Genomic DNA, 26,538 nt, shown 5'->3' with positions numbered 1-26,538 from the left:
AATTCCTAACCCCCATAAGGCCAGCAACGCACTTGTAACGCCTCTGGTGTTTCAAGTGTCCATGGGCGGCGGCGATTGCTTGCCATCAGGTAATACGTCTGCTCGTACACATTGTTCCATAAAAAAAAATCTAGACACCTAAACACACAAACAGGGCCAGCTAAATAAAAATGAAATGAAGCTACAAAATTAAAATACTCAATCAATATATTCTATAATAATAAACGGACCAAAATAATGTTTAGTAATTATTCCCATTTAAATGAAGTTCTCCTCTGGTGCTAGGGTTGCCGTTGCCTTCATCATCACCATCACAAGAGTTTCCTGAGTCCTCACAATTGTCCTCATCATCAACCTCACTAGGTGTGGTCGGTATTTCATCACCACACGAGTCATAGCCCTGTCTCAAATCATTAGATATTGCCATAAGAGTTTTCACAAGTGGTGATTTCAAGATATCACCATTATTATTGTCTCCCCTGTTGTTGTAGTTGTTGTTGTTGTTATCACCTCTGTTGTTGTTATTGTTGTCTCCTCTGTTGTTGTTGTTATTGTTATCTAACCTATTATTATTGTCTCCTCTGTTGTTGTAGTTGTTGTTGTTGTTGTTGTTATCACCTCTATTGTTGTTATTGTTGTCTAACCTGTTGTTGTAGTTGTCACCTCTGTTGTTGCTGTCTCCCCTGTTGTTGTAGTTGTTGTTATTGTCTCCTCTGTTGTTGTAGTTGTTGTTGTTGTTATCACCTCGGTTGTTGTTGTCTCCCCTATTGTTGTTGTTGTTGTTGTCTAACCTGTTGTTATTGTCTCCCCGGTTGTTGTAGTTGTTATTATTGTTGTCTCCTCTGTTGTTGTTGTTGTTGTTGTCTCCCCTATTGTTGTTGTTATTGCTTCCATAGTCATTATCTCCTCTGTTGTTGCCTCTATTGTAATTGTTGTTGTCGTTGTTGTTACCCCTGTTGTTATTGTCTAACCTGTTATTGTTTTCAGCACTGTTGTCATTGTCTCCCCTGTTGTTGTTGTTGGCCCTATTGTTGTAGTAGTAGTTGTTATTGTTATCATTGGAGCCTCTATTGTAGTTATTGTTGTCGTCTCCCCTGTTGTTGTTGTCATTGTCTCCCCTGTTGTAGTTATTGTTGTTGGCCCTGTTGTTGTAGTTATTGTTGTTGTTATCTCCCCTGTAGTTGTTGTTGTTATCTCCTCTGTTATTGTTGTTGTTGCTACCGTAGTTGTTGTCGCCTCTGTTGGAGTTTCTGACATAGTTTACGAGGCCCCTGTTGTTATTGTTGTTGTTAGCTCTATTGTTGTTGTTGCTGTTATAGTCGCCTCGGTTGTTGCTAGCCCTGTTGTTGTTGTTGTTCGCCCTATTGTTGTAATTGTTGTTATCACCCCTATTATTATTGTTATTGTTTCCATAATAATTGTCACCTCTATTGTAGTTGTTGTTGTTACCCCTGTTGTTATTGTCTACCCTGTTATTGTTTTCGGCACTGTTGTCATTGTCTCCCCTGTTGTTGTTATCGTTGTTGGCCCTATTGTTGTAGTAGTTGTTGTTGTTGTTGTTGTCACCCCTGTTATAGTAATTGTTGTTAGCCCTATTGTTGTTGTTTCCGTAATCATTGTTGCCTCTGTTGTTGTTGTTGTCTCCTCTGTTGTTATTGTTGTTGGCCCTATTGCTGTAGTTGTTGTTGTTATAGTTGTTGTTGTTATTGTTATCTCCCCTGTTATTGTTGTTTTCGTAGTCGTTATCACCTCTATTGTAATTATTGTTGTTGTTGTCTCCCCTGTTGTTGTAGTTATTGTTCTTGTCTCCTCTGTTGTTGTTGTTATTGTTTCCGTAGTTGTTGTCGCCTCTGTTGGAGTTTCTGACATAGTTTACAAGTCCTCTGTTATTATTGTTTCCCCTGTTGTAATTGTTGTTGTTATTGGCCCGATTGTTGTAGTTATTGTTGTTGGCCCGATTGTTGTAGTTATTATTGTTGGCCCGATTGTTGTAGTTGTTGTTATCTCCCCTATTATTGTAGTCTTCCCTGTTGTTGTTGTTATTGTTGTTGCTGTCTCCCCTGTTGTTGTAGTTGTTGTTGGCCCTATTGTTGTTTTCATAGTCATTGTTTCCTCTGTTGGAGCCTCTATTGTAGTTGTTGTTATTGTTATTGGCCCTATTGCTGTAGTTGTTGTTGTTATCCCCTCTGTTGTTGTTGTTTCCGTAATAATTGGAGCCTCTATTGTAGTTGTTGTTATCTCCTCTGTTGTAGTTGTTGTTATTGTTATTGTTATCTCCCCTGTTGTTGTTGTCGTTGTCTCCCCTGTTGTTGTTATTGTTATTGGCCCTATTGCTGTAGTTGTTGTTGTTATCTCCTCTGTTGTTGTTGTTATTATTTCCGTAGTCGTTGTCTCCTCTGTTGGAACCTCTGACATAGTTATTATAATTATTTCCCCTGTTGTTGTTGTTTAATCTGTTATTGTTATCTCCCCTATTGTTGTTAGCTCTGTTGTTGTTATCCCCCCTGTTATTGTTATTATAGTCATTGTTGCCTCTGTTGTTGCCTCTATTGTAGTTGTTGTTGTTGTTATCTCCCCTATTGTTGTTGTTGCTAGCCCTATCATTGTCTCCTCTGTTATAATTGTTGTAGTTGTTGTTGTTACCCCTGTTGTTATTGTCTACTCTATTATTGTTTTCAGCACTGTTGTCATTGTCTCCCCTGTTGTTGTTGTTATTGGCCCTATTGCTGTAGTTGTTGTTGTTATTGTTATCTCCCCTGTTGTTGTTGTTGTCTCCCCTGTTGTTGTTGTTATTGTTTCCATAGTTATTATCTCCTCTGTTGTTGCCTCTATTGTAGTTGTTGTTGTTACCCCTGTTGTTATTGTCTACCCTGTTATTGCTTTCAGCACTGTTGTCATTGTCTCCCCTGTTGTTGTTGTTGTTGGCCCTATTGTTGTAGTTGTAGTTGTTATTGTTATCATTGGAGCCTCTATTGTAGTTATTGCTGTTGTCTCCCCTGTTGTTGCTGTTGTTGTCTTCTCTGTTGTTGTTGTTATTGTTTCCGTAGTTGTTGTCGCCTCTGTTCGAGTTTCTGACATAGTTTACGAGGCCCCTGTTGTTATTGTTTCCCCTGTTGTAATTGTTGTTGTTGTTGGCCCGATTATTGTAGTTATTGTTGTTGGCCCGGTTGTTGTAGTTGTTATTATCTCCCCTGTTATTGTTGTTGTTGTTTCCGTAATCATTGTCTCCCCTATTGGAGCCTCTATTGTAGTTATTGTTATTGTTGTCTAATCTGTTGTTGTTATCTCCTCTGTTGTTGTTGTTGTAGTCTCCTCTATTAGAGTTGTTATCGTTGTTGTTACCTCTGTTGTTATTGTCTACTCTATTATAGTTTTCGGCACTGTTGTCATTGTCTGCCCTGTTGTTGTAATTGTTGTTGGCCCTATTGTTGTAGTTGTTGTTGTTATCTCCTCTGTTGTTGTTGTTTCCGTAGTCATTGTCGCCTCTATTGTAGTTGTAGTTGTCTCCCCTGTTGTTATAGTTATTGTTATCTCCCCTATTGTTGTTGTTGTTGTTGTCTCCTCTGTTGTTATTGTTGTTGGCCCTATTGCTATAGTTATTGTTATTGTTGTCACCCCTGTTGTTGTTGTTTCCGTAATTGTTGTCTCCTCTGTTGTTGTTGTTGTTGTTTCCGTAGTTGTTGTCGCCTCTGTTGGAGTTTCTGACATAGTTTACGAGTCCTCTGTTGTTACTGTTTCCCCTGTTGTAGTTGTTGTTGCTAGCCCTATTGTTGTTGTTGTTGTTTCCGTAATCATTGTTGCCTCTGTTGTAGTTGTTGTTGTTACCCCTGTTGTTATTGTCTACCCTGTTATTGTTTTCGGCACTGTTGTCATTGTCTCCCCTGTTGTTGTTATTGTTGTTGGCTCTATTGTTGTTGTAGTTGTTGTTGTTGTTATCTCCCCTATTATTGTTGTTGTTGTTTCCGTAATAATTGGAGCCTCTATTGTAGTTATTGTTGTTGTCATTGTCTCCCCTGTTGTTGTTATTGTTGTTAGCCCGATTGCTGTAATTATTGTTGTTGTTGTTGTTGTTGGCTCTGTTGTTGTTGTTTCCGTAGTCATTGTCGCCTCTATTGTAGTTGTTGTCTAATCTGTTATTATTGCTGTTGTTATTTCCCCTGTTGTTGTTGTCATTGTCTCCCCTGTTGTTGTTATTGTTGTTGGCCCTATTGCTGTAATTGTTGTTGTTATTATTATCTCCCCTGTTGTTGTTGTTGCTGTAATCGTTATCACCTCTATTGTAGTTATTGTTGTTGCTGTCTCCCCTGTTGTTGTAGTTATTGTTGTTATCTCCTCTGTTGTTGTTGTTTCCGTAGTTGTTGTCGCCTCTGTTGGAGTTTCTGACATAGTTTACGAGTCCTCTGTTGTTATTGTTTCCCCTGTTGTAATTGTTGTTGTTGCTAGCCCTATTATTGTTGTTGTTGTTTCCGTAATCATTGTTACCTCTATTGTAGTTGTTGTTATTGTTGTCTAATCTGTTATTATTATCTCCCCTATTGTTGTTGTTATAGTTTCCCCTGTTATTGTTGTCATAATCATTGTTGCCTCTGTTATTGCCTCTATTGTAGTTGTTGTTATTGTTAGCTCCCCTATTGTTGTTGTTGTAGTCTCCCCTGTTGTTGTTGTTGTCTCCCCTGTTGTTGTAATTGTTGCTAGCCCTATTGTTGTTGTTGTTATTGTCTTCCCTGTTGTTGTTGTCAGCACTGTCGTTGTTGTCTCCTCTGTTATTGTTGTTGTCACCCCTATTGTTATTATCTAACCTGTTGTTGTAATATCCCCTGTTGTTGTTGCTAGCCCTATTGTTGTTGTTGTTGTTATTATTTCCGTAGTCGTTGTCTCCTCTATTGGAGCCTCTGACATAGTAATTATCTCCTCTGTTATTGTTATCTCCCCTGTTGTTATTGTTGTTATCTCCCCTATTGTTGTTATCTCCCCTGTTATTATTGTTGTTGTTGTCTCCTCTGTTGTAGTTATCTCCCCTGTTGTTATTGTTATTGTAGTTATCTCCCCTATTGTTGTTATCTCCCCTATTGTTGTTATCTACCCTGTTGTTATTGTAGTTATCTCCCCTGTTGTTGTTGTTGTTATCTCCCCTGTTATTATTGTTGTAGTTATCTCCCCTGTTGTTATTGTTATTGTAGTTATCTCCCCTATTGTTGTTATCTACCCTGTTGTTATTGTTGTTGTTGTCTCCTCTGTTGTAGTTATCTCCCCTGTTATTGTTGTTGTTATCCCCTCTGTTGTTGCTGCTAGCTCTATTGTTGTTGTTGTTGTTTCCGTAGTCATTGTCGCCTCTGTTGGAGCCTCTATTGTAGTTGTTGTCTCCTCTGTTGTTGTTGTTGTAATCTCCCCTGTTGTTGTCGTTGTTGTCTAACCTGTTGTTGTTGTCTCCCAAGTTCTTAACAGTGTACTCATGATTATTTACGAAACTAGCTCTATTATTAGAGTATCCTCTGTTGCTCTTGTAGTTACCCCTGTCAGAATTAGCCCTATAATTACCCCTATTATTGCCTCTGTTATAATTGCTCCTGTAATTGCCTCTATTATTGGAATTGCCCCTGTAATTGCTCCTAGATTCACTGTTGCCTCTGTTGCTTCCTCTGTTATAGTTATCACCTCTGTTGTTATTTCTGTTATCATAATCGGAGGCGCCCCTTTCATTCTGACCCCTATTATTTCTTCCCCTATGGCGGTCCCCCCTATTGTTACCCCGATTGTTGCTGTTTCTGTCATTTCGTGAGTTGTAGTGGTTGTTGGATTTCTGTTTGTTGATTGGTGAGATTTTGTCGTTTGCCTGTGATAACCACATAAAATAATTATTCATTAAATCATTGCAGACGGACAAGGTGAAATAAACGCTACTGTTAGTGTAAGCTGAAGGAACTATTTTTGGATTAAAGTAGATTGCATCCGTTAGTGTCGTGGTGGCTCGGAGGTTTAAGTCGCGGTCTCATTCTCATGCGTTAGGACGCGGACTCGAAAACTATCACCGGCAAGTACCAATGTGAGGGGTAGGCAGAGGTTGATTACGGCACGTAATGCCGCTATACAATGTACACCCACTTTTACCCATTAGTTTTATAAACAGTCCCATGCAATGGGGGGTGAGCCTATTGCCATATACTGGGCACAATTCCAGATTCCGTTTCACAACTGAGAAATTTTTGAAAAACCAAACAAAGCCCAGTAATACTTTGCCCAACCTGCATCAAACACGAGACCTCTTGTGGTAGTCGCACTTGCGACCATTTGACTAACGAGACAATTCTAAATACTTGATACGTAAATTAAGGCGAAGAGAAATTAAGATACTTTTTTACATACCTGCTGCGACAATTGGTGGAGATAGAGGAATGGAGTTTCATCGTTGTTACGAGTCTCTTCGTAACTGACGTCATTCCTATCCTGATTGTTATTTGATTTATAATTATTTCTGTTACTATTGGATTCATATCTATTCGATCTGTCGTTGTTTTGGCTTCTCGAGTTTTGACCACGATTTGCGTTGTTGTCCAAAACTAGAATCAATGGGCGATTCTGGTCGGAAGCCTTTTTATAAAGGTTCGAAAGAAGGCCGCTGTATTCATTTGGTAAAGATGGATGGGTGTGCTGAAAAAAAAAAACAAAATATTAAAATAAAATCAATAAGTACAATGAGTAGCCTTAGTATGAGTTTGCTTTACGTTTAAAGTAGTCGAAAAGAGAGCGTGTTTGGCGCTCTGATTGGCCAGCTTGAATAAACCAACCAATCAAAATGCCGAAGGCATTCTGGTTTTGATTACTTTAAATATAAAAACTCGTACTAAGATTACTGGAAAGTGAACATTTGGCGCGCTATTGGTCGTGCTTAACTTTCTGATGGTCTATCTTAACGATTGCCAGTTTTCGTTCAGTTTCGAGAAATTCTCGAAAATTCGAAAAAAGCCCAGTAATATTTAGTGAGATTAACGCAATAAGATCACGAATACCTAAAAAGCAGGTAAATCAAGCTTGACATGGAAATACAGAGAAAAAGATTAGTAAAAATTCAAACTTATTGACAAGGTAAAATAGACAAAAAGACCAGCAATGAACTTACCGTTACCAAAAATAAGAATATCACATTAACAATAAACTTTAGATTCGGTATTGTAGTCGCCATTTTTCTCCTTTGACGCCTACACTCCAAATACAATTTGCTTTCCCTTGTATCGGTTAAGTAAACTTTTATCGCGTCGTCAAAAAAAACAGTAATTATTTTTTTGTGAACTGGATTAATTTTTTTACTATTTGTTTTGATTTAAAACTTCCTGTGCGATAATTTTTGTTTTATTAGTTTTTTATCTATTCATTTTCATTATCAAGTTCATTTTTGAAATGATTATAAACATGTGGGAAATTGTGACTCCTTATATGGAACGTCACGACTTTTATCCCAGAAGGGGTAGGCAAAGGTGTATATTACGGCATGTGACTCCTTATTTCTAAGCAAATTTGGTTTACATCATTACATATCAGTATCAGTCCACTGCTAGACGATAAGCTGCTTCTACTTAAGATGGGTTTGACATAATCTCCTGTTTTTTAAGGGGGGAAAATCATTCAAAGTCGTCGCTCCCAACTTGGGCGAGGCGAGACGGAATGTCAGACTCTTACTGACCAAAAATCACCCTGTTTCTACTCCTGCTTTTTGAGCTGGGGCCCCGTAAACCCGTTAGGTAGTCCACAGCTCCAGATCATAATCTCCTGACTAGGCAGTATGGTTGGAAATCGTAGTTTAAGAGGTTTGTCAGAGAGCACTATTGCCCAGTCTCTGACCAATATGTATTCCCTTAAACGTTTTTTATGAAACCCATGGAAAGAGTAGGGGTCGTGATTTGATACTACACGGCAGTACCTAATTTGATTTGTACTTTCAAGAATTTCTGAATGACTGTGGTCTTTCATTACTTTGTGGATGATGTATTACAATGTTTTAAAGTAGGCAAAAATATCTTAAAAGGTCTGATATAAATATGTTATTCTTTCTTAAAGTCAAAGTCAAAATCATTTATTTCAATGTGGCTACTATTGATCAAAAACCTGTTCTCGCATGAAGAAAGTTTGTGCATCCACGCCTGCTCAATGCGGGTTGGCGATTTCCCGCAGTTATAAGTTGAGGTTTCCTCACGATGTATTCCTTCAATGTGTGCCGGTGGTGTCTAAAATTTTCGTTTTGTGAGTGAGGTTACCGGCGGCCCAATTAGCCCTCTTCCCGATCACCTCAATCCCCAATTCCTCCAACAACTCTTATATTCCTAACCCCAAAAGGTCAACGCACTTCTAACGCCTCTGGGGTTTCGGGTATGCCATGGTCAGAGTTTTTAGATTACTCACCATCAGGTGTCTCGTCTGCTCGTTTACCGGTTCATAACTTTAAAAAAACTCTCCCACTTAGTAAACAAGACAAATGTCTTTTATTTGGCCAGTTTGAAATATAACAATTGAAACCTTAAAGATGCCTTATCTTCCATCAGGTCTTTGATCAGCGCTGACTTGTATCGATATCAGGGTCAGTTGCTAACCTGCGGTTCTAGCCAAATTACAATCTTTGGGATCTGATAATGTATGGGAAGGACATAAGGTCAATACTAAGTCACATGGTCAAAAGAATATTCTTAGTGAGGTTACACAATTTATTGTTTATACCATCATACCGATGGAATTAAATCTGCCCTAAAATTGTTTTACTAGGTTTAGGCCACGACTTCGTACGCCCAAATTGGTAATGCCTGTTTTTATTTTTTCCTTGGTAGTTTAGGAATATCCTCACATAGTGCCCCTCTATAAGTACTTCTAAGAAACAAATACATACTTGTTAAGTTTCAGATTTTTAGTTTCAATAGTTTCGGCTGCAAGTTTGCAGTAAGTCAGTCAGTCAATTTTATATTTTGTTGTAACTTCACCTAGCTGGAGAGTATTGTACGTTTTTTTTAACCATGTCCCACATTAGGATTTTCTCCTGTGTCGTGTGTGCGTTTACAAACATAAAATATCACATGCACATAATACTCAGACCCGAAACAACAATTAGTGGATCACACAAAGAGGTGCTTCGTGCGGGAATCGAACCCGCTGTAGTTTGCGAGGCAGCCGCTTGCCCAGTACCGCGCGCCAACAGTGCAGTCGTTTGCATTCGTACTCGTTCACGAAACTGCATCATCGTTGTCGCTGTGGCTTGGTCGCACTGCGCCATAAGTTTTAAAAACTGCTACACGCTCGAGGCTCCTTCCGGCCAATGCGAGTGTGATCAAGTGCGGCAAGCTTAAGCGTAGTTTCCGTATCAGAACATAATAGTATATTTAGATACCGTTAGCAACAGTATGGTTAAAGCTATGTATGTAGCCAATTTAAGTACTGGTTATAATCATTTCGATCCAAAATGTACTATTGTAGAAAGGGGGGAAACCTTCAAAAGGCGCCTAGCTTTTTGGGGATAAATGACTAACTAGGGAGTGTGGGTTAACCCACTAAAACCACCCCGCTGGTCACCCTCAGTCACCCTCAGCACCTGTAAGGGGCACCGGGTCCTCTAATAAACATGCACAGCTAACTTTAGAAGATAAACAATAAAACAAATAATTCGTTTCACCATGATATATTGGAATACACATAAAACTGAGAACATTCAAATCTAAAACATAATACCCCTTCCTTAAATAAGACAATTGAAAGTGACGGTAACACGGGGTGAATAGAATTCAAAGGGTGAATAGACACACAAATGGAGTGAATAGATATTTAGAATATTTTCCCAACATTTTGTATTCCTCTTCCATTTTCTATATCCCATCTTCTGTATCTATTCACCCCTTGAATTCTATTCACCCCGTTTTCCGGTAGTAAAACTGGGTGATTGGAATTCAAAGGGTGAATAGACACATGAATGGGGTGAATAGATGTTAAAACACTTTCCCGATTTTATTCACCCCTCTTCTGTATCTATTCATCCCTTGAATTCTATTTACCCCTTTTTTCGGTAGTTTAATTCTTTTACTTTACTTTTTTTAAAGAAAGATCGGAATATTTTCTATTGCCACGAAGGGGGCTGAGTCATTCTCTTTTTAGATTTATTTTTCTGCTTCTCTTGACAATTCAGAAGATCATCATAAGTGGTTTTACAACGCTTCTTGCAGTTTCTTTCTTTTTTAGGTTTTGGTTTCGCTTGGCATTTCTTTTCACATGAAACTTTTTTCTGACATCTAGCTCTGAGAGCCTCTTCTATTAAATACTCTTCTATTTTTCTACCGTCATAATTTTCTGGATCATTGGTATTCTGTAATGTACATTCAAAAATATTAAGGATTACATGGATTGAATTCTGATTCTGATAAGTGATTAGCTACTCTTTGTCTGATTATTTTTAGTACCAAAACGTTGCCCTGCTCTAGGATTTTCTCCTGTCTAGTAGGTCAGAAATATACAATTTCACATATACATGACACCCAGATCCAAAGCAACAATTTGCGGATCACTGCTGCATGTAGGTGGAGGGTGGTGCTGCACACCACATGCTGAAAATACTTCAACAACCGGATTGAAAAGTAAAAAATCATTGTATTGTGAGTATATTGGTGTTTCTATTGGCAAAATACTAATCCCTATTATTCAAAGTAAAAAAACATACTTACTCTCAAAAGACTATACAGTAAATTGTGATAATTGTCATTTATTAAAGCATTATCGATTTCATTCAAGGCTTCTTCTTCTTCATTCCTTATAATCTGATCATCAAGATTATCATTATGTTTATTGAGAGTGTCCACCAAAACAACTAGAGTTTTCTTATTATCATTCCCAACTTGTTCTGCTAAGTCATTTAAAAGGTGATCTTTAAATGCACCAGTTGGGAAGCTTCTCTGAAAGGTAATTGTTTTATCATTAGTATATTTTTCGGGAATTTGAATCTAAAAGAAGATAGAATAGAAGAGAATTTTATACTTGGGTTTGGGATGAGACAAAGGCAAAAATATATCAATTGTTCGCTTCAAGATTTGCTAATCTCTAATATCTTCGTGTCCAATAATATTAAAGCCAGCATCGTTTAGATCTATTCTTCGAGTATTATGTTCTACATTTATTATAGAATGTTTGTTATGCCTGTTCCATTTGTTAACGTCCCTGGGATTTTTCTCTTTAAGAAATAATTTACAAGTTGCCATAACCTTACAATTATTATGATTAAAATTATTATTTGCACTATCAATGTCCGATTCGTTCCCATTTTCTTCAGTACCTGTAAACTGTATAAAATTTTCGTTTATTTTACGTTCCATTTGACTGGTTTTAATCAAGTCTTATCTGTTATTCATAAAAACGTATTGTTAACAAATTTTACATACTCGCACAACACAACAGTTCTCTTACAAACATTTAAGTTATAAACATAGATAATACCTACTGAATTTACCAAATCTTATAAGGATCGGAGAGTTTGTCGTATGAAAAGTTTATCAGAAGAACGGTCTATTTTTGAGAAACGTTATACTTTTCGATTTCAAGGCGAGACAACGACTCCTTGGATCGCCTTGTTGTCCAAGGCAAAGTGGAGGGCTCTAGACCGTGGACGATCTCCAATGCGATGGACCGATCAAGTCAAGGCAATGGTTGGTAACCCCGTGCACGAGTGCACCAGATTGACCACCAACAGGGAGCGATGGCGGGACATCGTGAGGCGAGCAACATCTGCCACACAACCCACAGACACTACGTGTTGACCACGACCACTCTGTCAAGAGTGATACGAATGAGAAGAAGATACTTTCCGAAGCGTTTCTTATGGACAATATTGTTTCAAAAGACTAAAATATAATTTATAGGTTTAGACAAAAAAGCAAAAACAGCAAGAAATTTTAAGATTTTTAAAAACGACAGACCAAGACAGTTAATTATTATGCTATCTGCTTACTCACGCAACTGTTTGATGAATAATATAAGCCTCTAGCATGGCTTGAAACTAGTCGAGTTCCTCGTCAAACAGTTACGCGAGTAAGCCGATAACATAATTATTAATTTAGTATGTCTCACAGAAGTTACAATAAAATTGTAACCAAGTTGTACATAGTTATCTTATCCATTTATAAAAAGAAAATGACAATGAGAAGATTTTGTTAAGTTCAAAGATAAAGTAACGTACCTACACAATAGGACTTTTATTAACTATTTAGTTATTTTAGCCTAAATTTCTACCAACAAAATTTGTTATCGATGAAAATTATGACAACAAAACATCTTTTAACACGTTTTTACCGCTTTTGGGTTATTATGCGTGCTTTGTAGCTCCAGACTTCTTGCTATTATTATGAATACCGTCTTTCATGTGCGCTGTGATAACATAAAAGTATTGAATTGTAATATAAATAACATACCACAAAATAATATAAACAATAGATAAACTATATACTTATACAGGGTGTATTTTTAAAAACGAGACGCATTCAAGGAGGTGACTCGGCTATCGATTCTGAGTCCAAATCAATAAAAAAAATGGGAAATTTTTTTTTTAATTTTTTTGTAAAATTCGCAAATCCGTAAGTGAGAACTACGCCTATCACATTTCGAACGTTATGTAACTAGCTTAAAACGCGGCATTACACGCACACAAACTCAAACACGTATTTGACATTATTACCAATTCCCTAAAATTCCAATAAGAAACGCGAACGCTCCACAAGCTCCGCCCCCTAGCACCCTCACCCTGTGGCGCGCACGCACACGCATTCAGTTTATGTTTTGGCACTGCCGGTGGCAGTCGCTTGCGAAATTTCTTATGCATGACCTTGAACTCCCGTCTTATTAATTATCAAAGTTTAGTGTTTATGATGATAACAGACACTTAGTCTAGGTAGTTTACTTTCCCGCCACCGGTAGAAAAATTCTCCGTCGAGTTATTCAAATGTTCGTCTTAACCAGAAAATACCTACACAGGCATGACAATTACGTATGCTGACTATTACCCAGTGACTGTAAGAAGTTTAGTGCTTGAAACACATTCAAAATAAGTGTCTTAGTGTTACAATAGTCAATCAGTGACGTAGTGCATACCTATGTTACTGTGCATAGGTAGATTACCAAGACGAACAAAATCTCCGGACTCCGAGTGACACAGGTAGATATTTATGTAATTTATTTACTTGTACATTCCGTCCCTAAGGATACCCACTGGCCCATTACTAAGTTTGAAATTGTTTATTAGTTACACCAATAGGAAACGCATTTAGTATGTACTTATTACGAATCAGCTGATCAGCTGGTAACTATCGTAGGTATGTATGCGGAATATCAATGCATAAATAGGAAAGACAAATCCGCCCCTAAGGCTACCCACTGACCGACAATTTTATAATCCACCGATTTAAAACACGAATAAACATTTGGACACTTACCTACTCGTACAATGCGTATTTTGATATTAACTTTCAAATTACATTAGTAGTTTTGGCTCTCTAAATATCAATTTTTACATAACTACTGAATTCACATAACTACGTCTCACCCAGACCCGATACAACAAATTGTGGATTAGGTACTTATACAGAGTTGTTCCATGCTGGAATCGAACCCGCGACTCGTTATGGTATCGGTTGTTGCCCGCCACTGCGATATTCAGATTAAATAGCTAGACCGCTAGCAGAAACTAGTTTATTTTAGATCGGATTAAGAACGCATCAATAGGATTGATGAATTTAAAGAAATTGTTCCAACACACAAAAATGAAACAAACAGCTGAGCGATATTCAGCAGGATTGCAATAAGACGTAATAAGTAAATCATTACTTAACTAGTACCTACGATGAATCAGCTGATAACTACCGCAGGAACATACATGAAATGATAATAAGTAGGTAAGTAGTATACTAATTGTTAGAAATTAGTTAGGCAATAACAAACTAACAATAAAGTAGGTGATAGGTACGTAGTACGTACGTAGGTTATGCGGATGAAACCATTTTTAGATTTAAAACTTTGAACTGAATGTATCTAGGTAGACAGAATACGTTAGTAAACTACTTATCTAACATCACGCCCGCAAACAGCTGAGCGCTTGGACTACCTACTTACCTATGTGTGTTTATTATCCCGATCTTACGATTCTAAGTTTGAAATTGGTTGTTTTACGTATTCAGCAGGATGCCAATAAAATTTAATTAATACATCATAATTCATTAGCTATTATGAATCAACTGATAAATACTGTATCTATGGCGCAGAATAATAAGTAAACTTATAGTCAGTTACTAATTAATGGTTAATAGTAACGACTTAATTCAAATAGGAAACAAAATTTTACATCATTCGATTTAAAACACGAATAAAACTTTGGGTTGAACTTACCTACGTACAACGTGTTTGTTGATATTAGTTAGTAGGTAGTGGTACCTAAGATTATGCTCGCAAACAGCTGAGCGTTTGGATTAGATCCCTACCTACCTTTTCATAGCGATGTGTTTTCATAATTCAGACCTTAAATAACTAAGTTTTAAATTATTAGTATCCAACAGGATTGCAATAAAACGTAATAAGTAAATCATTAGGTACGTAGTGTTATGAATCAGCTGATACCTACGTTTTCTTTGAAGATACGAGTACTACTTTTTTATTGATTGTTTCTGCACTCTAAGATTATTGAAAATGTGTTAACAATCAAATCTATACATATAATAAAATCGTAGAAAAGTGCTGTCTGTACATTGAAAATAAAAATAAAAAAAATAGCAGGGGTTATTGTTATGTCGATGTCGAACCCAAAAATGTAATTAACTTTTTTTTGTCTGTTTGTCTGTTTGTCTGTTTGTCTGTTTGTCTGTTTGTCTGTTCGTCTGTGCGCGCTAATCTCAGAAACGGCTGATCCGAGTTGGATGCGGTTTTCACGAATATATTGTGGGATGCTTAAATTTACATTTAGTGTTTGTTTCATGTCAATCGGTTCATAAATAAAAAAGTTATGTCAAATTAAAGAATCACGTCGAACATTCTATGCTTATACCATTAATCTCCGCAACTATTTGACGGATTTGGTTGTGGTACAGATATAGTTTAGAACCTTAGAAAAGACATAGGATAGTTTTATTTCAAAAATCAAAAAATAAAAATAGAAATAGATCGCGCTATGGTTTCGTTACATTCATTTGGTTGGGTATCGGCCGAGCGCTTCGGTACTATCGTAGAAAAAGTGTATTATCAGTCGTATGATTATTTGTCTGTAGTGGTCCTGCTGTTTCGTATATTCTAAATCTTGGTTTCGTTGTATTTGTCAATTAATAAGTTTATTTGTTGGGTTTTTCTGGTTTTCTGGTTAAATTATTTAACGTAGGTTTAGTTTGATATCGATTATTAGTAGTTACTGTAGTTAGTTTTTTAATAAAATTGTAAGTCTAATTTATTAATTAATTAGATAGATTAGATTTAAGTCGTTTCTTTTAAATTATTTAGTTTAAGCTTGGTTATTATAGCATAGAGGATAGGTTGTAATATAATTTCTTTTTTAAATGTTATAAATTCGTAATTCGTAGCTTTCTTTAGTTTTAAGTTAGTTTTCATCTTAAGTTCGGAAAGATTATAATATTTCTTTAGTTTAAGTCCGTTTTTAAACAATTTTTTCAATGCCCTAAGTGAGTATACATCTATTAAATTCAAACGCAGAGCTCATTATGTTGATTTTTGAAGAGTTCCCTGGAATATCTTCTACGTCTCATTTTTGAAGAGATTCCGCGAGATTGGGAACTATGTGGATAAAACCAAAAATTTGCCGGAAGTAACTATTCCACGCGAACGAAGTCGCGGGCAAAAGCTAGTCATTAATAAATGTTGGTGATTATTTTTCTTTTCGCTTTCTAACTGCCTACTCGCGCGGCGTCTCGCGTAGCCCCGCCCACTGACCTTCGACGCTGTCTTGTTACGCTGTGTGCGTGACATGTTGGCCGATTCTGAAATATTCAGAATCGCCGGTGACGAATTATTCTGAAAGACGGCCAATCTTAAATAATTTATTATAGCTGTGTTTTTAACTATTGGCCAGAAACCTTATTTTAAATTGAACATTTTTTACTTCCGTAACATGCTCCCGAGTTCTGTCATGGTTTCAAATCTGCACCCTGTATAGTTTTGTTGGACTATATCCTAGATTATAAGTTATACCTAGTACCTTTCTTAATAAATAAAAAAATATTAATTATAATAATTTTGGATTCAGCAAAATAATGACAATAATTGTGACATTTCAGATACTAATGTGTAACGTCAGATCTACTCAAAGAGTATAACAAGTATAGAGGAACCTACCTCTACCTACCTACCTCTGTCTACCTCTTATAAATAATCTATTTACTATCTTTGAAAATAAAAAGCAATAAGGGTTTTAATAAACAGATAGACTAGTAGCGTGGAGATTTTATCTTTTTTTTGCTACTAACTGATGCCCTGGACTACGTATAATTGAGTGGATTCTTAGTTATGGCAAAAATATAGAGGATATATATTAAGGATTTTGAACAGAAAAAAGAGAGCTTACTAGCTGATGCCCACGACTACAATTACGTGGAGTTTTAGTTATGGGAAAAGTATAATATGAAGGATATACATATTATATTAAGGATTTTCTTAAATAGGGAAAAGAGACAAGACTGTCAGTTTTAAGATTTAACTTTATAGAGGCTATGTTTAGTCCAATAGATTTTTTTTTTATCTACGAACTATGTATTTTTTCATTTATAGAATATAATTATTGTTCTCATTAATTCCACCAGCATTAATATTTAGTCTATCTGATCACAAATTTGTATGTACATACTTAAATGTGTTTAGCAATCATCAGTTTATTTAAATTTAATAAAATTCTAACTTTATTCCGTACTTTACTCAGAACAAACATCATCATCGTCACAAACATCATCATCATCACTAGCAAAATTACCCTGTTTCCAGCTCGGTGGCAAAGTCTTTCCAGTAGCACAGCCTTTCTTCTTCTTTTCTATATTTTTCTTCTGTTCTTTCTTCTTTTTCTTATTTGCTGGTGGTGGGCAGTTTATCAGATGATCAAAGACTGCTTTACAGCTTTTTGGACAGTAAGGTTTTGGTGTCGTCGCTAAACTACTTTCATTGCACGAGTTTGGATCACTATCAGAGCAACTTTTGTTCTTATTTTCCACTTTTTGACATTTCTCCTCACATTTAACTATAGCCTCGCATCTCGACCGTAATGCGTTGGTGATCATTAGTTCTTTTTCTTTTTGTATTTCGAGTGGGTTACTGTCAACATCCTGTAAAATTAAAAATTACTCCATGTTACTCCGCTTCCCAATCCTCGATTCCCCAACAACCTTCAGCAAGTCACGAAACTTGTGCAAGTTTTGTCACACACACACACACACACTGCGGTATACTTGCACAAGTCTTCAGTCCCGGTATACCGTACAGGTATACCGCTACGTGGGTGGCCACCATAACCTCCAAAAGCCAGCCGACAACGCAATTGTAACGCGTCTGGTGTTTCAAGTGTCCATGGGCGGTGGCGATTGCTTACCATCAGGTGATACGTGCTGCTTGTTTACCGGCTTATACCATAAAATCATTAAGTAAATGTACACGTAGATAAGTCACTGAACATATAAAACGACTTACCCTTAAATAATTATGAACATTGCCTAGAAGAGCATTAAACAAACTATTTGTACTCTGCACTTTAGCTGCTTTATGATCAACATTAAAATGGTCATCTTCTATTGATTGTGCTGGCGGATTCTGCTGTTCCTGCTCATCGTAAAAATTATCTGGCAGGTCTGTTGGGTTTAGATACACTATCAAAGGGTTCGATGAAACGGTTTCCATTAACTCTGATATAACATCGTATGGACTTCTCGGTATCGAATGTTTGGAATGCAGGCCATTCTGGAAAATAAAACGATTAGTTTTAAAGAAACTGATGCTGTAGGTAACGTCTCTTTTACTTATTAGTAATAACACAAGTTTGAATGCTTTCTAGATCAGTGCCATTCAGTATATTCCAGAAGAAATGTTTTAGGGGCTTTCCACCAGACATAGGAGCCATGCTATGAAGATGTAATATTATGTGACCGTTTCCACTGATTCTATGTAGCTGTGCAAGGAAAATGCGCAGTATCAATATTAGGGAAGTCATCCATAGAACGTATCAATAGCACATATCTTTCCATATAAAAAATATAAAATATAAAATAATTAGCTGAGAATGTAGAAAAAAACCCTTATTCTTGATGACTACACACATTAACATTGACATACACAAAACATATTTTTATGTATTTAACTGTTATTAATAAAAAAGTATTGAGCCAAACAACATAAGAGAACGTTAACTTACAATAATGGCTTACTCACGTAAATAAATTGAGAAAAGCTCTACTCATTTCGTATCATAGAGCACCGTGCCCAAACGTGGCAACATCGCGCAGCCCACTTTAATTTACGTGAGTAAACCGTTATTTTTAGTTAGATAATTTAATATATCACACACCACTTATTATTAAAACATAAGGGAAAGTAGTAGATATAACAAATAATAATAATTATTATTATAAAAAGCCTTACGATTATGGATACAATCAAGATGATTTGAAAACTCCGTGCTCCCAGCCACATGTCGGGAAATGTAATGACCAATAATGTTTACTTTACAACTTTATAATTTTTAATTAGTGACTGATTGGTGACGTCATTTCGGAACAATAGAATAGTTGGTATATAATCATACTGTTGTCATACAATGACAATCTTCCTTCTAATAGACGAGCAACAATAAATAGAATGTCTCATTGTATTAGTAAGTAATGAAATGTTATGAATGAGTTGATTGGTAGATACAGAAATTTTTAGATTCTCAGGGCATATTTTTACGGGGAGAAAGTCATCCAATGACTTCTGTCGCCGGGTGAGGAGAGAGGGACTGTCAGACTCTTACTGACTAAAAACTACCCCGTTTCTACTCCGGAGCGCGCCCGCAAGGCATTCCGTAGCTCAGATAGTCAGGGCTGAATTGTGATTCTTCATTTGCGTGAAATAATCAATTCTAACAGAATTTGGGCTTTATGAATTTCACTCAAATAGGTTCATTAAGTTAGAAGACAGAGAGTCTCAGAATTTTAACATATTGTTCCCGAATCCAGGCTTTTTTCCGATATAAGAACTTTCCTATATCCCTTTTCTGGTTTTAAGCTACTTCTCTACCGAGTTTCATTTAAATCGGTTCAGCCGTTCTTGAATTATAAATACTGTAACTAACACGATTCCTTTTATTGTTTTAGGTTTTTTAATTACATGTGCAAATACCATGTACAAGCAATTTTGGATTGAAAAATTTGCTGTTAACATGGTGTAGTAATTTTCTTTAGTGTTTTTTTATTCATATGAATAATCATCATCGTCATTATTAGATATATTAGCCACAAGATATCTAATGACCACGTTGCATCATTTGACGAATGCATGCATCCTTCACCAACAATAGACGGCCTCCGAAAGACAAATGCGTGCGTCTGACTTAAACACAATGAAAACTGTTTTTGACGATTGGATGCATTCGTCAATTTGAGGGTTGTTGGGGAATCGGAGATTGGGAAAATTTGGAAATTGGACCACCGGTAACCTCGCTCATACAATGAAACACGACGCAAGTTGTTTCACGTCGTTTGTCTGTGAGACCGTGGTATCACTTCGGTCGAGCAGGCTCATTCTCCCACGTTGTGATTGTTAAATTTTTAGATGAACTCTTTTCAAAATTAAAAGCCTTTCTTCAGTTGAGTAAAATTTTATTGATATATGAGTACAATATAAATAGTTAACCAGACATGAGAATGATTGTTTTAGAGCTGCTATAGGCGCTAAAATCGCTTAAGGTATACTCCGTAACAAAACTTGAAAAAGTGTTGATGATAAGGATGGAAAAACCGTAAGCCTCACTAGCACAAATTTTGAACTATTCGAGAGAAGCTCAACTAGTTACAAGTCACACCGGGACTCTTATTCACGAGCAGCAAGCGCTGCCAGTATTATTGTCACGCCTTTTTATCCCCGAAGGAGTAGGCAGAGGTGCACATTAAGACATGTAATGCCACTGTACAATATACACCCAATTATCATCATTTGTGTTATAAGTCTCATGTAAGGGTGAGCCTATTGCCATACTATTATGTTTTCTATTGATTTAGTGGGTATGTCCCACGATAGATATTGCCTAAAAAATTGCCCCAATCGGTGAACAAACAATATGATTTGGATTATTAACACTGGTTACTGTCACTTCCCCCGCAACTGCTTTTATCTTTGGAATCTGAGCATTGTTCAGCTGTGTACATACGATTAGTTTCTTGTTGTTGATGCTTATCTAAAAGGAGGCGACTGGCCTGTAAAAAAAATAAAGATTGCAAAATGTTAGGTGGACTAAAACTACTTTAGTTTTTATTACCGCCTCCAATTTATGATGTCAGGTATAATGAGCGAGGATGATACGTAATATCCCTAAAACTTTTTCTTAAGTCTAAACAATACTATGCTGAATACCACATCAAAATCGGTTCAATAATCGGCCTGTTTTTTGAAGTCGGAAAAATAAGTAGTAACTTATAAAATATACTAAAATCAATTCCTAAGTGCGGTTTACCGACTCGAAAAGCAGGGGTAAAAACGGGATGGTTTTTTGACCGCAAGAGTCTGACACTCCTCAAGGCGGGAGAAGACATTGGATGATTTTCGCCCCTCAAAGTTTAAAAAAACACTTTGCCGAAAACCGTTCCCAAATCGGTTCAGTCAACCGCGAGCTAATCGCGAATAAACATAAATACAGGTCAAACTGAGAACCGGTAGTAGTAGTAAAATTCTTACCTTCAGAATATCATACATGACAACTTCATAGGCATCTTTTGATAAGCCATTCAAACTATTTACATTGTTATTAGAATCATTATCCAAATTGCGTTTGCTATTGTGACGGTTCTTCTTATTGTGCCGATTGTCATCATTGTGGTCTTCGCGAGCTGCTGACGCTTGTTGAAACACCTCTTCTATATCCCTTGGACTACGGTTAGTGTCTATCACCACAATCAAAGGTTTCTTGCCATTGTTGCCCATGAGCTCTGATAGGACCCCTAAGGGACGATCGTTGTTGATGTTTCTTGTTGGATGGGAGTTAAGGCCATTCTGTAAAAGATGAAGTTAGAGATTATTTGAACGTTTATATATTTACAAAAGTATTTTTGCTGCAACTCCTGTAGTTGTAGCCTTGACAGCTAATACACTAACATTAAAACTTTGAAGGCCGACCTAGAGATGGAGATATGAACAATTGGATTTGGATCACGCCCAACTAATCGGAAGATATTATTTCAGGAGAAGAAAGGGAATCCAAAAAAGGCAGATAAAGTTAGACTTCTCTCAAGTACGACTATACGAGTAATGCAATTGCCAGGTGAACTCCAGAAAAGAAGACGGAACACAAACAATTTTAGGATTTATGTTTTTCCGGAACTGCAGGTAATCTTGCGAATTACCAGAGTCCCAGCTCAAACTAAGAGTATGGACAGAGTGGTGTTTAATCAGTAAGAGTCTGACACTCCTTTTCGTTTCACCCAAAGTAGGGGAAGTCATTGGATGATACTTCCTCCCAAAAAAGGTTTGTTCCTCTGAACAGCTTCAGAAAGTAAACAATATTTAAAATACTATAAATTATAATAATAAATATTTACTATTGTGCAAATTGCTATGAGGAATTGAAGACCGGTGTGTACAGTCAGCACCATGTCGCTCTAGCAAATAAAATATAGGTATATTTGGTTTAAACAAACTTTACACTTCTGTGATTTTAATTAATTTTGAATCAATGATTAAATTTAGATCTACGTATTTTATGACTGTATACGAATACTACGTGTGAAAAATTACGATTTTATTTTTTCGAAAACTAAATACATAATATCAATAAAAAAAACGAACTACATGGCTGGTGCCAGCAGTACCACTTGTGGTGCCAGGGTAAAATTATAAAAGTATATTTTTTGAGGGAAATAGTTATATTCGGAGTGTCGCACTCTTTCTGGCTAAAACCTCCCGTTCCTACTCCTGCTAGCTGGAGCTCCAGGTGACCCGTTAGGTCGCCCACAGCTCCGGGTAGACAAACAGAAGTTAATATGTAGACTTTTAACCTTATGTAATCTAAATAAGTTTGTTTTAAAATATTCTTCTATAGCAGAAATAATATTATCTCCAGTTATATCTCAAAAAGCCGAAAATCAATAATTAATCAGTGACTACCCGCATTGAGCAAGCGTGGTGATTAATGCTCAAACCTTCTCCATGCGAGAAGAGGCTTTGGTTAGCAATGGCTGTTTATAGGCTGTTGATGTGATGATGTGAAATTTTCAGTAATAGGTGAAATGTGTGTAGTTATTACATTGTACATCTATCTATCCCTTTGGGAATTAATAAGGTGTATGTTATAATGAACCCAGTACACATTCTGCGTAATCAAGGCACCATTCCGGCATTCCATAACAAAATATTCTTTCATCCTTAATTACTTAGGTAAAATCTTGTTTGTGAAATCGGAAACGGACCGTAATTAACACCACCGCAGTATGTGGACACATTTAAAGCCGGCCATCCGAAACGGATCACTTAACACGGAGCGGTGAACTCCGGTTCGTAACGAAATCGTGTTAAAAGATTTTTTGTATGTAAATTAAGAAATGAAACTATACTGATTATTATTAGCCTTATTTACACTTACTACCAATTTCAATAACTTAAATATAATTTAACTTAACTTTTTTTTTGAGGGGGGAAAATCATCCAATGCCTGCTTCCGACTTGGGCGAGGCGAGAGGGAGTGTCAGACTCTTATTGACTAAAAACCACTCCGTTTCTACTCCTGCTTTTCGAGCCGGAGCCCCGATCAACCCGCTGGTAGTCCGTAGTTCCGGAAAGATTTTGGCTTAGAGTGTTTTCCCACCAGAGATGTGATACGAAGATACGAGACCTGGGCTTCTCCGTGCGAGAAGAGGCCTCTCGTCAGCAGTAGCCACTTATAGGCTATTGATGATGATGATCTGTTAACCTCAGAACCAAGTCTTATACTAGGCCCAAATTCTTCGTAGATTATAAGGCAAAAAAAAATCTCTCATATTTATTTTTATCGAAAATATCGTTCTAAATTTACTATTGATATAGGCACACGCACATACATATAAATTATTGTGGGATTTCGACTATCTAAATAAATAAGGCGATAGGAAATCTCCAAGGGTCCAAGAATTGATGACTGCGCCCAAAGCCCACAGCAAAACTCCTCAATTTATTATGGGTTTCTTCATTGTTTATGGGATATCTTAGATTTTTTATCTTGAATTTTGTATAAGCAGTTTAGTATGTGATTTGAGAAAATTCGATTTATTTTGGTCCTTATTATGTACACAAGACAATTTATTTATCTAGTTACCGATGTGTGCGTAATAGTCAAACTTTTTTATGCATATTAGTATGAAATTATCTACCCACGCACGTCTAATGTTTAACGCTGTATATGATAGTTATGAGTTGTAGTGTCAATGTGTTGCCTAATAACTAGATAATGTTGTCGTATGTACCTACATACATATCGTCACGCCTTTAATCCCCGAAGGGGTAGGCAGAGGTGCAAATTAAAGCACGTAATGCCACTGTGTACACCCACTTTTCACAATTTATGTTGTAAGTCACATGTAATAGGTGGTGAGCCTATTGCCATATACCGGGCACATTTCCAGACTCCGTGCTACCACTGAGAAATTTTCGAAAAACCGAAAAAAGCCCAGTAATACTTCGCCCGACCCGGGAATCGAATCCAAGACCCCTTGCCCGGCAGTCGCGCAAGTGCGACTACTCGGCCAACGAGGCAGTCAATGTACCTACAATATTTAGCAAATAATATATGTTATTCGGTCTCTCAATTTTTGATACTCTTTGTATTAGAATGCTGAAGGTCCGATTTATAGCTACGTATTCGTAGTAAGTATTACACAGGGTTCTGAAAAGCAGGTTTTTGTACTGCGTGGTTTGTGACATCCCGTTACTGGATTTCTCTTTAACGTAATGCGTGACACTTAAGGTCAGCGTCCATATGCCCGTATGACGTCATCAGTACCCATCACATGTAGGCATTGCTGATGAAACGGTGCGTACGATGCGGATCAGTGGACATAGTTGTATGAGTTTCTATACAACACAAACTAAAATCCGTTGCGTGCGGTGCGTACGATGCGGGCTTGTGGACGCGTACCTTAAGGGTCACGCATATTACATAAAGGGAAGTCTGGTAATGACATCTCCTCTTTGTATAATTGGTTTCATGGATGACAATGGCCATAATTTTTTACATCGTTTTAAAAATAAAGAAGGTGGTTCTCATTTCGACCTGTACAGTGTACAGATCTATGTAAGCATGATGCGGTTTTTTAAACAGCGTTTGTTACAATTAAGAGCAGGTTTTAGTTCATTAATCAACTTCAAAGAAAAGAAGTACGATGTAGATATTTTTTTATTAATTTATGGAAATTATTGAACTTGGATTCGAACCCAACACACAGTTTTGTTGCTATAACCCCTAACAACTTACAGCGTAGCCCGAAACAGCGTTATAAAGCTATTTACTCAGTAATAGTTAGTATTATACCGTAATTACAAACTGTAATAATTAATGTCGACACACTGTGTTTTAGGGCGCGGCCACATTCTTGACGAAATGAGGATATCATCATGATAAATAGAAATTGGTGATTATACATATACACGGTGTAACAAAAAGGGGGTATACATATCAAGTGCACGGTTTCTATATAACAAACGATACTGGGGTTTTTTAGACTCATGATTTCATGGAACGAAGTTATGAATTTTTCCAATGCATAAAATTCCAGAAACCCAACATCAAAATTAGTTAGATACTGGTACTAGGCGATCAGATTTAGAAAATAAATGTTTCGTAATTATCGAGTAACCCCTGTAGTGTTGTGATACGTTTGTATGATTTAAAATCAAGAACCATGCGACACCAAGTATTTGGTGCCAATTATTTTTTAAACGTATTTTAAGCTAAAACTTTGTGTAGAGATTCTATTCAACCTGTATTCTTCAGTGCTTCTTGATGTATATGGGTATTTTGTTACATGCTGTATATAGGTACATATAATTATATATAGCTAGGTATTATATTATAGCACTATCGTATTGTGGTTGGGTAACCGGCTGCTTCGCAAACTTTCGTGGGTCCATTTCTATCTTTGGTAACATGTGCTAATAAATTTATTGAGCCATTTGTAAAGCGTCTCGTGTGTGTTGTAAGAGGGAGAGAAAGAGAGGTAAGGATAAATTTGACATTTAAATTTGAACATTTAATCTTAAGTTATATAATATATTTCGTTATGTCAATACAAAAAGGCTGTAAGCGCGTGGACTACGCGGTGACAGCGCGCTTACAGCCTTTTTACAGCATTGGGGCCGTGTCGTGGCCGTATCGTTAATTGTTGTTAGATTTTAATATTTTCATCTAATAATTGGAAAATACGTGGCTCAACAAGAGATATTAGTTTTAGTATAAAATCAAGCTCTACGAAACAGTGGCTTAAGCCTATGGATATGGATATAAAAAAATAAGATTCGTCTTCCATATTTACATCAACGGCAAAATATGATCGTCTACTGCTGAACCATAAGCGTGGAAGCTATGGTATACTTATGCTGAAGAGTCTATAAGACTCTTCCTTTTATTGGCAGACGGTTGTCGCAGTTTGAACGGGCCCAGTTTATCAAAGAGCGCTGTGGCTGCGTCTCTGTTAAAAAATCCTTAAATTATAGTAATTATTATTCAAAGAATCATCAAATTGATGAGTGGTTGTCCTGATTGTGACGTTATTACTCGTAGCTGAGCAATAGTTGGTGTACTAGTGTAATTATTGTTGACAAACTGTGCGGGCTTGTGGGGTGGGGTGGCGGTGGTAGCGGTTTCACTTTGTTGGTAGATTTTTCTGTAATCTTAGTGTGAGTTAGCTTTACATTTCAAGTAAACAAAACGATTGGTTACCTTTGTGGCGACCTATTATTATTAAACTCTTTGGAGTTGCGACTCCTGTCAATTGACTTGATTTAATAAAAGAAAATAAAAAGTGACAGGTGTCAGGAGTCGCACGTAGGCCATCGGAGAGTTGCGTTTGTGTTAGACTTCTACTTACTCAGATTTAATTAAAGAGTTTTACTCCGATTCAATTTCGTCGCGCTTTTACATATGTTTTCCTAACTATCGTTTTCATCTATCCGTTCTCATCTAATATTTCACTCCTTCTGTAAACTATACTTGTGTTGTGCTGAACTCTTGTGACTTCTGTATATAAAAATAAATTATATATTTCTACCGTGTAATATCTATCTTCTAATTCTTCAATCTTCACAATCCACAACCTACATTGGTGACCCCGAAAGAACACG

The 26,538-nt window shown here is 36.8% G+C and overlaps 3 protein-coding genes across 33 annotated transcripts; all 3 read right to left on the bottom strand.

The window, feature by feature from the left end:
* Window positions 1–189: 189 nt before the first annotated feature.
* Window positions 190–7,271, bottom strand: LOC118276744 (putative uncharacterized protein DDB_G0282133). 26 transcript variants are annotated; one of them, XM_050700025.1, is made up of 5 exons: window positions 7,118–7,271; window positions 6,364–6,648; window positions 972–5,833; window positions 619–644; window positions 190–510 (listed from the first exon to the last, which is right to left on the bottom strand). In XM_050700025.1, the coding sequence occupies exons 1-5, from the start codon at window positions 7,178–7,180 to the stop codon at window positions 242–244; spliced, it is 5,505 nt and encodes a 1,834-aa protein (XP_050555982.1). In that variant the 5' UTR covers window positions 7,181–7,271; the 3' UTR covers window positions 190–241. The 26 variants fall into 26 exon arrangements, with proteins under 26 accessions (XP_050555982.1, XP_050555994.1, XP_050555997.1 ...); XM_050700037.1 differs by having other exon boundaries at window positions 190–2,711; window positions 3,420–3,447; window positions 3,826–5,833; XM_050700040.1 differs by having other exon boundaries at window positions 190–2,711; window positions 3,420–3,451; window positions 3,941–5,833.
* Window positions 7,272–10,763: 3,492 nt separating this feature from the next.
* Window positions 10,764–19,048, bottom strand: LOC118276962 (uncharacterized). Of its 6 annotated transcripts, XR_004783717.2 has the most exons (6): window positions 18,622–19,048; window positions 17,677–17,943; window positions 16,970–17,315; window positions 12,307–12,381; window positions 10,999–11,300; window positions 10,766–10,916 (listed from the first exon to the last, which is right to left on the bottom strand). XR_004783717.2 is itself a non-coding variant. In XM_035595601.2 (4 exons), the coding sequence occupies exons 1-4, from the start codon at window positions 18,670–18,672 to the stop codon at window positions 12,320–12,322; spliced, it is 726 nt and encodes a 241-aa protein (XP_035451494.2). In that variant the 5' UTR covers window positions 18,673–19,047; the 3' UTR covers window positions 11,371–12,319. The 6 variants fall into 6 exon arrangements, 1 of the variants encoding a protein (XP_035451494.2); XR_004783718.2 differs by lacking the exon at window positions 12,307–12,381 and having other exon boundaries at window positions 10,764–10,916; window positions 11,228–11,300; window positions 18,622–18,959; XR_004783719.2 differs by lacking the exon at window positions 12,307–12,381 and having other exon boundaries at window positions 18,622–18,961.
* Window positions 19,049–19,817: 769 nt separating this feature from the next.
* Window positions 19,818–21,933, bottom strand: LOC118276766 (WD repeat-containing protein 48 homolog). The gene is made up of 3 exons (XM_035595293.2): window positions 21,771–21,933; window positions 20,911–21,225; window positions 19,818–20,432 (listed from the first exon to the last, which is right to left on the bottom strand). The coding sequence occupies exons 1-3, from the start codon at window positions 21,822–21,824 to the stop codon at window positions 20,310–20,312; spliced, it is 492 nt and encodes a 163-aa protein (XP_035451186.2). The 5' UTR covers window positions 21,825–21,933; the 3' UTR covers window positions 19,818–20,309.
* Window positions 21,934–26,538: the final 4,605 nt, after the last annotated feature.

This window comes from Spodoptera frugiperda, chromosome 17 (assembly GCF_023101765.2).
Source record: "Spodoptera frugiperda isolate SF20-4 chromosome 17, AGI-APGP_CSIRO_Sfru_2.0, whole genome shotgun sequence".
NCBI lineage: Eukaryota > Metazoa > Arthropoda > Insecta > Lepidoptera > Noctuidae > Spodoptera > Spodoptera frugiperda.
The sequence above is the reverse complement of the archived record's forward strand: the minus strand, read 5'-3'. Positions and strand labels throughout refer to the sequence as shown.

What these genes read in the sequence shown, in the direction of transcription:
- LOC118276744 (XM_035595253.2), bottom strand. Translation starts at nt 7,180, where the DNA reads ATGGCGACTACAATACCGAATCTAAAGTTTATTGTTAATGTGATATTC. An exon ending in TATTCTTATTTTTGGTAACG is followed by an intron (nt 6,649 to 7,117) that starts GTAAGTTCATTG and finishes TTTTTTTTTCAG; the next exon opens with CACACCCATCCATCTTTACC. An exon ending in TCCACCAATTGTCGCAGCAG is followed by an intron (nt 5,834 to 6,363) that starts GTATGTAAAAAA and finishes TGGTTATCACAG; the next exon opens with GCAAACGACAAAATCTCACC.
- LOC118276962 (XM_035595601.2), bottom strand. Translation starts at nt 18,672, where the DNA reads ATGTGGCTGGGAGCACGGAGTTTTCAAATCATCTTGATTGTATCCATA. An exon ending in TCTTGATTGTATCCATAATC is followed by an intron (nt 17,944 to 18,621) that starts GTAAGGCTTTTT and finishes TTTATTTTCCAG; the next exon opens with AATGGCCTGCATTCCAAACA. An exon ending in ATGTTCATAATTATTTAAGG is followed by an intron (nt 17,316 to 17,676) that starts GTAAGTCGTTTT and finishes TTAATTTTACAG; the next exon opens with GATGTTGACAGTAACCCACT.
- LOC118276766 (XM_035595293.2), bottom strand. Translation starts at nt 21,824, where the DNA reads ATGGTGCTGACTGTACACACCGGTCTTCAATTCCTCATAGCAATTTGC. An exon ending in TCATAGCAATTTGCACAATA is followed by an intron (nt 21,226 to 21,770) that starts GTAAATATTTAT and finishes CATCTTTTACAG; the next exon opens with AATGGCCTTAACTCCCATCC. An exon ending in TCATGTATGATATTCTGAAG is followed by an intron (nt 20,433 to 20,910) that starts GTAAGAATTTTA and finishes TTTTTTTTACAG; the next exon opens with GCCAGTCGCCTCCTTTTAGA.